This window comes from Stegodyphus dumicola, chromosome 2 (assembly GCF_044657685.1).
Source record: "Stegodyphus dumicola isolate Sdum_Otavi_A_Nest chromosome 2, ASM4465768v1".
Lineage (NCBI taxonomy): Eukaryota > Metazoa > Arthropoda > Arachnida > Araneae > Eresidae > Stegodyphus > Stegodyphus dumicola.
The window spans coordinates 66,467,553-66,483,418 of record NC_140769.1 but is presented as its reverse complement, the minus strand read 5'-3'; the positions used below and the strand labels follow the sequence as shown (position 1 = coordinate 66,483,418).

The following is a 15,866-nucleotide window of genomic DNA, read 5'->3' as shown; positions in this document are numbered from 1 at the left end:
AGCTATATTTTAATTTGATTTTACAGCTAACTCGGGTCTAAATTGAAAACTAACTTTCTTAACATTTGTCGAATGCAGTTAAATTTTCTCGGTACCGTTTACAGCTGTACGAAACTTTCATAGGCCTTGCGGCAGGATCAGGAAACAAACATCAATAGGTTTATAGTTAAGGTTGTATCCTATTATGGAATTACGCCCCTTGCAATTCAGTTTGCGTAAACCTCTGGTTTGAGTTAATTAGAAGCTAAGGAATATAGGATAGAAATTAACTTAAAACTAGCTGTTAAAGTAAATCCGAATTCATAATTGTGACAGCCTGCTGCAGTAACAATGGTGCTAAAATTATTCCAAAAACATTTCCCGGAAAGGGTTTGGAAATGTTTGTAATTCATGTCGCTCAGGAGATACAAGCATTTCAATACTACCCTGAAATACGAGTTCGCAGACTTCAGAAAATAGCGAATAATCAATATAAACAGATCTGCGAGGCACAAAAAGTACAGATATCTCTCTCTCTCTCTTTTTTTTTTTTTTTTTTTTTCTCTTTTTTACGTAACCATGAATAACATTGTAGAGTTCTGATAGGAATATGCAATAAGTATTCTTTATATGTTCCTTTACAAATTAGTATCGAAAAAATACTGAGAATTACCAGAGCAAACGTATTACAGCTGAATTCTAACTATAGACTAATTGATGCAGTAACAGAGAGTAATTCTGTCAATTAATGATAAAATAATTAGAAAAATATCCTATCCAGATATTCATAAATATCGGGAATGAGGGTTATCTCTTTTCTGTAGGGTTTTGCTACTTCCTTCTGATGTACTCCACCTTTTATGACTTTTTTTTATCATGAGTCATTATCCATTTTATTGTCCTTTCTGAGTAAAGCATTATAGCCTTTCTTATAAATAGCACTTATAGGCTCTTAATTTTGAATTGCATGCATTTATCGTTAGGTAAATGAGATAAACTGGTTATATTCATCGTATTCCCCCTTCAGTTGTAGTTTAAAGAAATAAAAAGATTTATAATAAATCTTTTTAGATTTAAAAGATTTAATAGTAAAGGAAAATCTTAAATAAAAGATTTCTTTTACCTTTTATTGTTTATCTTCTAATGAAAAATTCTTTTTTTTTTGGGGGGGGGGAATGAAACAAAAAAAATTATATTTTTATTTTAAGCGTAAAGCTCTTCCACTTCAGTTAAAAATGATAAATAATTCATAGCACGTATATTGCCACTAAAACTAAATGAACAATGTTATTAAAATTAAACATATTCAAAACAGTACATATTTTTAGGAGTTAAAATATATATGTATCACATTATGGATTGTATTATCTACTTTACATTATTTTAATTAGAAAAAAAAATTAAAAACACGTAAATAAATTAAAATACTTGGCATTGATGAATAATTGAAAATCAAGATATCTTAAATTCGGATAATTTGTTTTCTATTCTCTACTTTAAATAAGTAAAACCTGCAAGAAGTCTTATTTTTTTTTTTTTTTTCTGTTCAATTCGATGGCAAGGCATTGCTTTTATTTGCTGTTTAAAAGTTTTCAAATTGCAATTTTTTTTTAAAATATTGAGAATACATCTAAAAACAAATAAATATGAGACCAGACATCGCGTAAAGAAATCTGCTATGTAAGTAGGGGTAGGGGGAAGAAAGAAATAGCGTAACATAAGCAGGAAGAAAAAAGAATTACTGAATTGTGGACGGTTATCTTTTTTTGAGATAACTGACATGCTTGAATTGAATGACCCGAAATTCGAATGCATTCTGTGTACGGGTCACTGATTCTAATTGATTCTTTTAGATAAAATGTTAAACCTTACCTGAACCAATTTAATATTTTAGTTCTAAAAAATAGAAAGAATATTGTGACAATAAATATCTCAGTTTTTCATGCATTTGATTTATATTTTGCTACTGAAAATTGTCGCATTTTTGAAAAACATCAGTTTAAATTTTATGGCTGCATTTATACGCGAATTTTTTCTTCAGTAAATATTTTAAGAAGCTTTTGGAGGATATTTGACAATTTAAAAATACACAGACTGATCGATAGCCTAGAAACTTCAGAAAAAGTAAAAAAATATTGGACGTAATGAATGCATAAAACACAGGATGTCTCTGAAAAAATGCGTACATTTCAAGAAAATCACAGCCCCCCACACACACATAAAAAAAGAAAGAAAAATCGATAATAAAACAAATTCGAAATTCAAGATTATGGTTTCTAGGTTATGGTTTCAAGATTATGGTGCCCGTATTGGGATGCAGGACTACGTTACTCAAAATTTGATGGCTCTAGGTGTTGTTGTTTTTTCACAATGCGAGTGAAAGGTGATACAGTCGTTTATAGTGATTCGACGCAAAATGCCGTTTCTAGAATAATAGCCCTTCTGGGCAAATGCCTTTGGGACAAAAAACTGGGAGGTTTCAGATTTTATAGTGCACCCAAAAGGGGCGTTTTTTCCAGTTACACATACATACACGAACCTATAACATTTGGACTAACGCCCCTTTAGACTAAAAATATTTAAAAACAGCAATTTTTGATAGACAGTCTCGCGCGCTGGAGTTAGAAATATTTCATTCCGTACAGTGTGCTGCCACTGCTCCCTATGAAATCGTTGAGTTTCTTAATCAAGAATTCGTTAAAGTTAAAAAAATATGAAATATATGATAAAACAAATTCGAAATTCAAGAATCGGTCTTCTAGGTGCCCATATTCGGATAGGGGACGGCGTTATTAAAAGTTTGACGGCTCTAGGTATTTTTTTTTTTTTAAGTGCGAGAAACATACATGCATTCATGCAGATTCTTCATTATTTAATTCTTTAAATATAATACAGGGTGATAATATTTGGTGACAACAATTTGAAAAGTAATACGTACATTTTGCGTGAGATAGTGATCCCACACAAAATGCCGTTTCGAGTCTAATAGCACTTCTGGGCTAACGCTCCTGTGGGCTAAAAGGTTTAGAATTTCCCCTCGTCTTTTGAATTCATCAGAAAATTTACTTTAAATATATGTTCATTCATGGGAAAAATTATGTTTTCTTTCTGCCTTCTCTCTATCCTTTCATCTGTCTTTCTCTTTTATTTAATTTTAATATTATTTTTCCTTCTTCCCGCTGTACGGTAGTTAAAAATATGTCTTTTTAAATACAAATTTGGTAGTGGGAATGTTGTCAGATTCTATCGAAAGATAGTGCTATGTGTCTTAGAGCTTTATCACATATCCCTGTGGTTCGAACGAACAACCGGCTTTATTTTTTGAAAGAAAGACTCACGACTTTATCCTCCCTTCCTCAAAAATTGTGGATTGTACATTTTCACTCTTTTAGCACCAGAATAAAGGACTTGAATGAGAATTCTTTGTTGGTAATCTCAGTGTCTGTAGTCATACTTTGATGCTTTATTGATATTTTGGTAAAGAGAAGATCAGAGCCTCGGTTAAATAATTTTCCACCTGAGGTAAAAAAGTGAATACGCACCCTTATACAAATCCTGTACTTTATTACGAGCTGTGGTTTCGTTTTAAAAATTTTACAGCGTGCTTCTGCTACAGTTAATTAATTAAAATTCAAAATTTATAACAAATCTTAATTTGCACTGATAATCTTATGTAAATGTAACATTCATGTAACCTGAACATGATTTTCGTGTTGAAACCATGTTGACTTTCCTAAATATTATCCTAACATGTATCTTTCATTTTACGACATATTCCTGAGAACGCAAATGTTAGCAGATTACTGAATAACTATTCTATGCTCCTGGATTTTCCGTTTTATGTTCTTGTCCACATTTGGTCCAGTGTGTAATTCTGGAAGTTTGCCTTGATACCGTTTACAGAGAACGGGTTATCTAAGTATGTCTAGCATTCAGACGTTTTCCATGTGTAACTTTATGAAACAAGTTTCTTTAGATTATCCACCATAAAAGCATCCTTCCTAAACCAAATAACCCTGCTTACTTTACTATAATCGATTAATCAGCGAACTAGACTTTAATATTCACACACTTTTCATCAGCCAGATGAATTTTTATCGCAAGAAAGCCAACTAATACATTATACTTGTAGAGTCATTAGGTATTTTCTGGAAGCAGGCAAAATGAAAAGTGAGCAATCGCCTTCGCCAGGAATCGAACCACGGACCTCTGGAATACCGGCCCAGCGTGAAGAACCACTACACCACGAAGGCACGCTAGGAAGGCGGGAGAAATACCTTACATACTCCCCCTTTTAAAGGGCGACTGAGGTTTTTAGGAGACCCAATCGCCAAATCCTGGGTGAGGAGAATCATCATCCAACACCCTTTTAGTTCGGACGCCACTGCAGAGACATTAGGTCACTTGGAAAAGCCGGAGAGATGAAAAATGAGCAATTGTCTTCGCCGGGAATCGAACCACGGACCTCTGGAATACCGGCTCAGCGTGCAGAGCCACTACACCATGAAATCACGCGAGGAAGGCGGGAGAAATACCTTATACTCAACTAACTCTAATTTAAATATGGTAATAGAACGGCAAGAAATATTTTCAATATCTCTTTACAGAACATGAATTAATTAGGCAGGTAGATTTTCATTAAATTATTGATGATTTAAGTTTTAAAAATTAAATTACAAAAAAGTGCGAGTATTAGTGCAGTACATTTGATATTAATTTTACTGCTATTCGTATCATTCCAATGCTATTTGCTACGTATCAAAAAAGTATTTTTAAGATAAATGTAAGTTATTAAAATTACAAATCACTACATGTTCTAATTTTCCGAAAATATATACAGGGTGGTTATAAAAGAACTTTTCTAATGTATGAACCCTTGACGGCCTATTCATTCAACTAATCGAAATAAAATTTCAGATATTGTTATTTGAAGGTACGCGATAAATTCAGAAATTTTCGAATGGCAACACTCTTTTTTTTTTTTTTTTTTTTTTTTTTCTCAAATTGTTCAGCGCACTGAGAAAACCATAAATGGCGTTGGAACGATACATGTGTGACGAAAATTCCTGGTGTGAAACATTTGCACAGAAGAGCACTTAATTACCAGTGACAACACCAGGCAGAACATGGGGGGGGGGGACTTTCCGTAATTCATATATTTAGTTAAATATAATACAGGAGCTTACTTTGATCTACTACCAGCTTGGTTCTAACTAATGAGGATTGTAACCTTGCATCCTGATAAATACAAAAATTCATTCTTCGAAGATACAAATCGGTTAGAGGTTCACTATGGGCTAAATACGAGTAGCTTGCTGGTTGCCACAGCACTTACTTAAACTACGAATTCGCTTATTATTTAAACTCATATAAATCTGCATTTTGGTTGACGAAAGAAATATAAGGAGTAGAAAGAAACTGACATAAAATTAACTAAAATAAATGTGATATAAAAAATATTACAAATTTTTTCCATCAAACCGTGTTTGTTATGACCCTTATTATGTGCGCTGCTGTGGACCCGCTACATAGCTGTGCCATGCCTTAAAAGTACTTTTATCGAATATGTATTTTGTCATTTTCTCGAAATAGATGATTTCATGAACCTAACAGTAATTTTTGTTTTATTTTCATATTATATGAAGCCGACAGCCGGATTCGCTCGATGACAGCTCCCAGTTCCGTCCGCCACAGCTTGGTGCATAGTCGGGAAAGCGTTCACAGCAGGTAAGCTAATCGCCTGTACATACTGAGATAATATATTATTCTCGGCGAAATGATATGTGCGGTAACAAGAGGCAGATGGGCTGAGTATTATGAAGAAGGTTTAAGGTGAACATGCATTTCTTCTAGTAAGCTTTTGGAGTCTGCATTCCTCGAAATTTGAAGCAATTAGTAATAAGAAATTTTAAGAAATACATCCATTCTCACAATGCGTATAGGTTATCGTAAAATATTGTTAAAGATATAGTAAATAAAACGATAAAAATATGTAAAATTATTAATACTGCAAATGAGTATTTAATTTAAATTAAAAAGACGTAAGTATAACGTATTAATTACTTAATTATTATTTCATTTAAATTAAAAAGGTATGAATTATTTAACCATTATTTAATTTAAAAGATATTAATTATTTAATCATTATTTTAATTTAAATTAAAATATTGCAGATCTCGTTATTCAACTGCAGAAGTGTACTATTTTCGAATGGACTTCTGCAGCTGAAGAAGGAGGTTCTGTTTTAAACCTTCGAATCTATTCCTGAAAATTTATGGATATTACGCTGATTCTAGTTGCATTAACTCTTCCAATAAGCATATTCGTTATTTAATAAAACATATATTAATGCAAAAATTTGCCACCTTTTTTTCGTGTTACATTCTGTCTTTATGATCACCGAGTTTTATTCTCCAACTATTTCCTGTTTTGTGAGAATTCTATCTGATGAAGATGCAATAGTGATGAAAGGAAATGCTTCCTCATTTTTGTCACTTTTGCGGTTGCCGTTTGGAACGGGTTTTCTAACACCCAACAGTAATGTAATCTCTTCGCCTGAAATGGAGCAGTTTATTGACTGCTAATTGCAATAGGCGTGGGCAGAACATTCCCACTGAGCTTACTGTGCGTTGTTTTCAATGCTGATCATTGTTGCGGTTCTTTGTTGAGCCTCAAACTTGTCGGCAATACACAAGGCTTAAAAACTTAAGCCTTGAATCTGCATAGCATTTTATTATTACAATATTACCCTGTTATATGGCTGTTGGCTTTGTTGAATCGTCTGTTATGCAGTTGCTGTTTAAAATCACGTGCAAATAATGCAATCTGGAAATAACGATCATAACAGCAAAGTATTTACTCTTTTAGAGTTAGCAAGCATTTTTTGAAAAGCACGATCTGGAAATAACATAGCTGCCTATCTGACACTTTAAAGGAATCTTGTTCTCTGCGAATTGCAAAGATATCCACTGTGAATTTTACAGGAAAAGATAAAAACAGTTAAAGATAAATTGAAATCTAGGATATATTTCTAATTATTAATAACGTAAAAATGTACATATTTACATAATATGTATATATATGAGTACGATATGAATTTGATGTACTTATATATGAAAACAAACTACACGTACTTCCATTTGTTGATATTTTAGGGTTTGTTATGTGGTTTTTACTGCTAGCATTCATTGACCATTTTTCTTCATGTACACGGGTTTTTTTTCTTATTTTCACCCTCGATCCAGCATGCCCTCGTGGTTTAACGGTAGCACACTCGGCGCATATTCGAGAGGACTAGGTTCGAGTCCCGGCGAAGGCTTTGCTCATTTTTCATGTCTCCTGCTCAAAAAAAAAAAAAAAAAAAAAAAAAAAAAAAAAAACCTTATATCTCAACAATACTACATGAATATCCGATTCATTTAGATGTAAATTCTAGTGTAACGTAAATGGTCTCATAACGTGGATTAATTTTTTTTTTTTTTTTTCTCGACTGCTACATTATAACGAGAAAACTGCATGTGGGTTATATACTATAGACCAGTGGTTCCTAATCCTTTGACTGACGGAGTCCTTTTTAGACTTACTTTGTTTAGCGGAGCCCGATGGGTCCATCCTACGTCTTACAAGTTAATGATGTTTAAGATTTCTTTTGCATGAGTTAAAAACAAATCCAAAAAATAGCTATCTTCGAAATCAATTAAAACAATTCGTTCGGTGATTCAGATTCAAAACAATAGACGTTAAAATGTCTCACTCTTATTTGCAAGTTGATTTTAGTGAAATGGAGCATAAATTCTCTCTTGGTGTAAATTATGAGCTCCGGCGATTCCTTCGCAGATTTTTAATACATCTGATTACAATCAAATTCTGACCCTAACTCGGAGACATAGCGGAAGTAGAGCGTCTTCTATAGGCGTTTTACAACAGGGTAGGTTAGGTTAGGTTATTTGAATATTATGGCAAAGCAAAAGGGCGCTATCAGTCTATTACCAGGGTAGAAAAAAGGTTTTTTAGGGAGTTCTATCTAATCATTTTTGAAGTCCATGAAAATTTTAAAATTAATTAAATTATTTAATTATATTTTTAAAAATTTTTAAATATTATTTTTAAAATTATGAAGTTTACCGTATCTCAATTCATTGTCAACATGAGATTGTCAAAAGTTAGCCATGCATAAATGTTCTTCCAAAATTAATAAAACTTATCAGTTTGTCTTACAATCTACATCTTAGATTATTTCTGAGAGCATCTGTAGAGTCGTTACAATAAATTTGATCATTACGTGCAGTTCAAGTCAATTCAAACATATATTTGTTCCTTACTTGTAATTTGAAATTTTATCAGACTTTGTAGAAGACATTTGCAATTTAATTTCGTTATGATTCTACTATAGCGCACTGCAGACCTCAAGACATAAGACACCAAAAAAGAAAATGTTTAATGACCCACCATTAATTTTATTTTAGTGCACAATTAGTGCACGTGTCAAGGCCTCGAGACAAAATCCTTGCTTCAATGGGCAGCAGGAGGGACTCGTGGTGGATCCCCATATTATTCACATATTACTATATAGAATAGATGAGTCTGCCCTGAAGAGGTTGCGATTTCATACAGTTTATTATTTTTACTATGAGCTGTATTAATGAGCACTTCCTTAGTTACACAAATAAACTCATAAAGAAATAAAATGCATAGAAATCCCGTGGAAGAACTTCTAAGAAAACACGATATTTTCGTTCTGAAATTTCATTGAACTGATTTCGAATCGATAAGCCACCTGAATTTACATCAGGCTAAGATTCGAGTGGATATCAAAAATTCTTGAAGAATCGAGAAGCTTCTAGAATGTGTAGTTCCATGTAATAGCCACTCATCATCTGATAGGGGAACACAAAATTTAGCTTGGCAAGTTTCCGCCTTAAAAATTGGATTTCTAAATTTCTGTTTTTGACCGCACTCTTTGTTCTTATTCTTCAATTTCATTCACTTTTTGTTTATTTTATTTTCCTGGAGCGGCCGAGTAGACTCTGAGAAGTGCAGCCAGAGCCCTTATGGCTTCGCGGTGCTCAGATTGGGAATCGTTGCAATAGGCTCATGCAATTAAATTATTCTACTTACATAAAATCATTTGAAATTTAATAAAATTTTTGAAATTGTATATGTGCTTCACACCCAGGTATAAGTATTCAAACAGTAATTATAACGTACATTTTTAAGACAACAGCATTTAATGTAAAGAACTGAAAATGTACGGGAAATATACCGTATTTTCGGAAGCGTAAGTTTTTTATAACATAAGATGTTTTAATTTCATAGAGAAATTGTGGGAGACGAATCGTAGTATGAGAGATCTCGAGGACAAAAACGTAAGAAAATAACAAATAAGCTAGAGTAATTAATGTTATCACAAGGTATTTAAAAGACCACAGGAAAGGGTATGTTGTGTTCTACCAAACCTTGTAGGCAGGTGTGTGTTCCATTGTCACATTGCTCGCTGTCATTGTTAGGTGTCATCGAAATTGTGACCTGAAAGGAAGTCTGGTAGTTCCACAAAGAATCTTGTTCTCTGTCCCACGGATGTTTTCTTTTTCCTCCAATTCCACATGAAGAGTCATCAATTAAGGCAATGTGGACAAACCCAAAAAGCTGCCAGTTTGCGAGTCGGTTGAAAGAGCGATCGAAGTCGACAGCATTGGAGGACACCCAACTTAGCTGCAAAGTGCGTCTTTTCAGAGTAGAAATTCTCAAAAGAAGCTGTTCTGCAAGTGATTGCTGAAAGAATATTCGATGAATTCTTCTTTCCTGCATCCAAAATTGTTACATTTTTTATAGTAATCCATAATGGCGAGATATCCTCGTACGTGTATACAAATAATATGAAAAAGCAAACAGTGAGCAATACCGCACTTAATCGAAAGTACGACCTCCCTTTTTTTTTTTTTTTTTTTTGCTATATTTTTGTTTGTAGAGTTTCCCACTCTATAAATGCTAAGTTACAGCTGAACGTGAAGAATCTTAAGAACTGATAAGCGAATAATCGCTTGAGTTCGTATGACAAGAAACAACAAGATGTAAGGGTCACCAGAACTCCGCCTTGGAGTGTACAATAAAAGCCGACACTTGGGCTTGAACTTAAGAGGCTAAGAAGTAAACTAAAACTAATCTAAGAGTAGCCGACTAATAAAGAGATATAGCCGAAGCTATCAAGATTTTAACCGAGTTGGCTCCTTAACGCTAACTGACTGCGAAGCTATCAAGGGCCTAAGCACGGCCGAGCGTAATAATAGCTTACGAGAGAGTAGCCTAAAGAGGCGGACGCGTGCAGGCAGAATACCTGGTAACTCTCTCGCTAAGACAGAAGAATTTCGCGGTTAAATACCGCTCTTTCTCATTATGTATTTAGACGTGATTCTAAAACTACGTTCTGGCCGGAAGTAGTAAGTTGAAGTTAAGAAGCGACAGGAAGGGAACTTAAAATTTAACTGTTAATAAAATTAACATAATTCTTACATGTTTTAAAATAGGAAATAATAAATTCTAGAATTCATTTACTTTGATAAATAAATTCCAGAATGAGAGGGAAGCATATGGTTATCGATACTACATAGAATAATTACACTGTTTAAATACTAAATTATATAAACCACGTAGGTAATTAATTACCTGATGCATAAACTACCGCATAACTACCGCTAATTATAAAAGCTGTATTTACATGAGCGCTTTAAGTTTAGGCACGCATCTACAGTACTAGTTAGTGGTATGAAGTGAGAACAAGTAGGAACAATGCATCACTAACAATGTCCTTGGGCCATAGCTAACGCTACTGTTATTTCAAGGAAATTCGGAAGGAGGGGGGCGACAAGTTCCTTTTCTGAGAATTACTGCAAAGCGAAATAAATACACACAATTTTATTTCTTAAAATTTATTCTAAAATGTAGGGAGGGTTTTCAGAGTTCATCCTCAGTCATTTAAATAAGCAGTTCAGCTATAGTTACACTGGAGATGATAGTGTATCTGTTTGATTTCATTTAAGGGGACGCGGTAATTTCTGAATGATTTTTTAAGAACTTTCATCTATTTTTTATGAATATTATTGAATGGTTTTGTAACGCGAAATTATTTAAAAGAAAGTTCTTAATATCTTTAAGAATCGACTTTGCAATTAATGAATTTGTTTCTGAGGGAAAAAAATAAATAAAAAGCATGTTTACATGTAAAAGTTTTGAAAAAATATGATTTAAATTGTTTTTTCACTTTTAATCATTTTTCTTTTCAATATTTTGCAAAATTCGTCTTTGTTTCTCTTAAGTATAAACACACAGTAAAGGTATGAAATAATTTAGTCTATATCTGTGTAATTTCAGGACTTTAAAGAAAAGGATTTATCAAAAATATGCAGACTGAGAAAACGCAGTTTAAGGAATGAATATTCACTAAAGGATCATTAAATCATTTCAAATTTCTTAAATCTTTTTCTCACTGAATTTCGATTTGTGTATACTTAAAATAAAACCTATTAATATTCAACTGACGAATACAAATATAAATTACTGGCTTTCATTTGAAACCTTATTTGACCGGAAATATTGCAAGAAAAATCATAAAATGCAAGTAGAATTTTTCACCATTTTTTTAAAATGCGTTCAAAACAGTTTTAATAAATGAATTAATTATAATATGTTTTTAAAGCATTTATAATCAGTATTAATTTGTCGTTTCTTCGGAAAGTAATGTTTTGTCATCATTTTCCCAAAAGTAAAATCTGAAATTTGAAGATAAAAAGCTTTTTATTTAAAACTGCCCAACAGGATACGTGATTTCTTCTCTTCTTTTAGCCATTTGATCTTGTATATGAATTGCATTTTTAGTAAATTTAGAGGTATTTTAATTATCTAAAGAGTTTATTGTTTCTGGTTTGGAACGATTTTTAATAGTGCTATTTTCAGGAACTTGATTACTTTCATTATATCAACTCTTTCCGTTCATGCCTATCTCAAATAATTTCCGTTTCTGAATGACAGATAATACACATAAAAATATTTGCTGAGCTGAGTAAAAAAAGAAAACGAAAGGAAGAAGGGGGAGGCCCTGCAAATTCAAAAGTGAAAAGAAAAAAAGGTTTTTTTCATCGAACTTCACTTAGTATTTAAATTCAATCAGTTTAGAGTTTACTGATAGTTTCATTGCATCTAATTATGTCCTTCTTGTTCTGCACTGACTTTTAATAAATAACTGACACAGTTAAGAAGTAAAAGAAAATAAAAACTGACGTGGATGGGGCATTTAAAGTGTTTTTTGTTCCATTTATTGTCACCTGTTCACTTAAAAAATTTCTTCTTAAATAGGTAAGTGTAAGGTATAAATAAGGTCGTAGTAACGGTAAGGTTTAACAAAAAAATTGGAAAATCGATAATTTCATCGATTTTGGGTTACCAATTCTCCAAACATTCTAGCAAATCTTTTCACAATAAGCTGATTACTGTGTTATTAAATAAGATTTTAAAAATCCTACGTATATGAAATTTCTGTATGCTAACTTTAGCAGTAGGTGTTTGTCTGGCAACTTTTTGCATTAAAGGAGAAAATTGCTGTTCGACGCGGCATTGATCAAGCAATCGTATCAAACAAATGATGACAGGATTTCGCTCCGTAATACTACTAGAAACAAAGTTTTCTCGTAATATTCAGTGGACTTTGCAGGATTTTCTCTCGTTTGATAGCAGCAGTTTAAGTAGGTGAGGTAATGACGTCGTCTGTGACGTTAATGAAGCATTTATGATTTCTTTTCGATTTGGTAATGTAAAAGAGAGTTAATAAGCTTAAGTGAATCACATAATAATTATATTAATTATTTATTAATTATTGAATCATTATTAAGTGATACTCTAGAGTTATTTAACGAAGCTTAATCTAATGGCACTCTAGACGGTTCCCAACGTTCTCGTTTCACGACTCTTGGTCTATCAGAAATTTCCCACCGCCCTGAGGTCTGAACATATACCTACCTGTTACCTACCTGTTAAGTACAGTATGTTTGAATATGACCAGGCACACGAAGGCTAACTGTCTAAGGAAAAGGAGGCCTTCGGAGAGGACTTACTACGGTTAGTGGCTCCTATTCATGTTACAGATGAGGAAAACCAACCTTGTAACTAATAGGTCGTTCGCCTGGATTCGTACAGCATTCAGCGGTTTTAACCACTCGGCCGTTGGGGGACATTGTATTTTGGAAACGATTAGGATAGTTAAATGGAAAATAAATGAAAGATTTATTTCAAATTTAGAAGCAATTAATATACACTTACCCCTGAAAAAGGCCCCCGGTCCGGACGGCCTGGACTATAGCATCATCAAAGTTGCCTACAAAGCACGCCCCTCCTTCTTCTACAAATTCTTTAACCAACTGTTTGACAACCAAATATTCCCGCGGGCATTCAAGAAAGGACAAGTTGTCCTATTTCTGAAAAAGAATAAAAGCCCGCAAGATCCGCGCTCTTTTCGCCCGATATGCCTTTTGCCAACCCTGGGCAAAATTTACGAGAAATTAATTGTTAACAGACTAAAATATCATCTCCATAGCAACAATCATCTCAGCCCCAGACAGTATGGCTTTCGCACTGGTCTGTCCACTACTCATGCCCTCTGCAAAATTCGTGAAACAATTCAACGCAATAGCACCACAGGTTTCCATACAGCTTTCATATCCATTGACCTTCCAGAGTGCGTTTGACACACTCTGGTGGCCAGCGATAAGACAGGCCCTCCAAGACGCACAGTGTCCATCCAACCTCTTCAGCGTTTTTAGTAGTTATCTAGAGAATCGTGATCTTCTCATAGCCATCAACAACGACACTACCTTCAAAGTTCAAGGAAGAGGATGTCCCCAAGGCTCTTGTGCTGGACCGATTCTCTGGAATTTAACATTCAACGCTGTACTGGATGCAAACTGGCCACGACATACAAGTGTCATCGCCTACGCAGACAACGCAGCTCTTCTTGTCAAAGGTCGCACTCGTGCGGAGCTCGAGAAAAACGGCACCGAAGTCTGCTCCCTCCTCACCAATATCTGAAGCAACTTAAAGCTTACAATCTCTATCGCAAAGTCATCAGCAATAATAATACCCAAAGCAGGCACGAATCCAACTCGCCGCCCCTGCATCAAACTACAAGGAGCCAACATAAAGATTGTCCAAACGCTAAAATACCTAGTTGTAATCTGGGATAAAAAACTAACCTGGATCCCTCACATCCAAGAACTAAAGAACAAAACATCAGCTATAGCCAGAAAGGCGCGCGTCTTCCAAGGTAGAAACTGGGGTCAGAATCATCATATTCAGAAGATCCTCTGCCATGCGGTAGCTGAAAAAATAGTCTTGTATGCTGCTGCCGTATGGGCCCAACCGATGGGAGGACGAAAGATCAAACATCTTACATCTCTTCAACGGCCATTCGCCCTGAATCTCTGTAAAGCGTACCGCACCACAGGCACCAGCTCAGCGACAGTCCTTGTAGGGCTCATTCCACTCCACATACGGGCAGAACAAGAGGCAGTCTACACCACCCTCATATACCTTCGCAAAGATGCAACATTTGGCAACATAACATACAGCCCTCTGCAATTTCAAAGCCCAGGTAACATACAGCCACTGTCAATGACGCGAGTTTCAAGGGATACGCAAATATACACCGACGGCTCTAAGCAGGAAGACGGAGTAGGCAGCGCCTTTGCACTCTATGACAAAGGAAGAATCATCCATGTATGGAAAGGACGCCTTGACTTAAACAACAATGTGTTCCAGGCGGAGGTGCAGGCAATTATAACGGCGGTAGATTACATTTTCAATAATAATATAGAACGGGCGAAAATTTTCACTGACAGTATGTCAACACTTCTAGCACTAGATAATCACAACCACACCTCGCCCTTGATCATCAAATTACAACAACTTTTACAGCGCAACTCGCAGAAACATCTCTCCTTAACATGGATCAAGGCACATGCAGAAAATGAGGGGAATGAAGCAGCTGATAGCCTGGCCAAGCAAGCAGCCACTGATCTAGAAGCTGAAAAAAATCACAATCCCACCCCGTCCTTCCTACCTCAAAGGGCTATTACGGGATCAAGGCCTAAATCTTTGGCAGGAAGACTGGACGCATAGCACAACTGGAAGACGTACATACAGCTACCTCCCGAAAGTCAGCACTGAACGCAACATTGCAATAGCTCCTCTTACGGCTTATATTACGGGACACGGCCCATTCCCGACCTACTTCAATAGACATGGCATAACAACCACGGACATATGCGCCTGCGGAGCGAAAGGCTTCCCAGACCACTATGTTTTTGAATGCCATCTGACAGCAAGAAATCACCTCCCTCTTCCCATCAGCAATAGTGAAGCTTATCACCGCTTCCTTATAAAGCACAAACCGGCAGTAAATACAATCTGCAAAGTTGTTAACAAGCTCAAGAGAATGGGCCAAGATTTGTGCTCTCCTCATTAGCCAAAACTCTCAAGGCATGATACACTAACTAACTCAACATGCAGTTCCACATTCTCAAACACATAAGTCTACTAAAACTTACATAAGTCCCTATTACAGACACTTATCAAATAATGTACAATCAAATGTATTTAACATTTCCTCTTCTGTATATGCATAATACTTAATTTTTTTTAAATTTATTTTTTTTTTAACTTATGAGCCTGTATTTTAATCCTATTATTTTGTAAATGTATTTTTGTATCTGTATATTTAATTTGTATTTTTATTTGAATTTTATTGTGAATATGCAAAATTACCATAGCAAATTGCAACAACAAATGTCAAAACGGTAAAACGAATGCAATCTCCCCTTGTATGGCCATGTAAATGCTCTTGT

General features: G+C 34.7%; 1 protein-coding gene across 1 annotated transcript in view; it reads left to right on the top strand.

The window, feature by feature from the left end:
- Nucleotides 1–15,866, top strand: part of LOC118183743 (SH2 domain-containing protein 3C) — a 333,243-nt gene that overhangs the window by 182,223 nt on the left and 135,154 nt on the right. Inside the window, exon 4 of the mRNA XM_085810737.1 lies at nucleotides 5,625–5,706. Coding sequence (XP_085666863.1) covers nucleotides 5,625–5,706 — 82 coding nt within the window. The remainder of the gene's footprint in view (nucleotides 1–5,624; nucleotides 5,707–15,866) is intronic.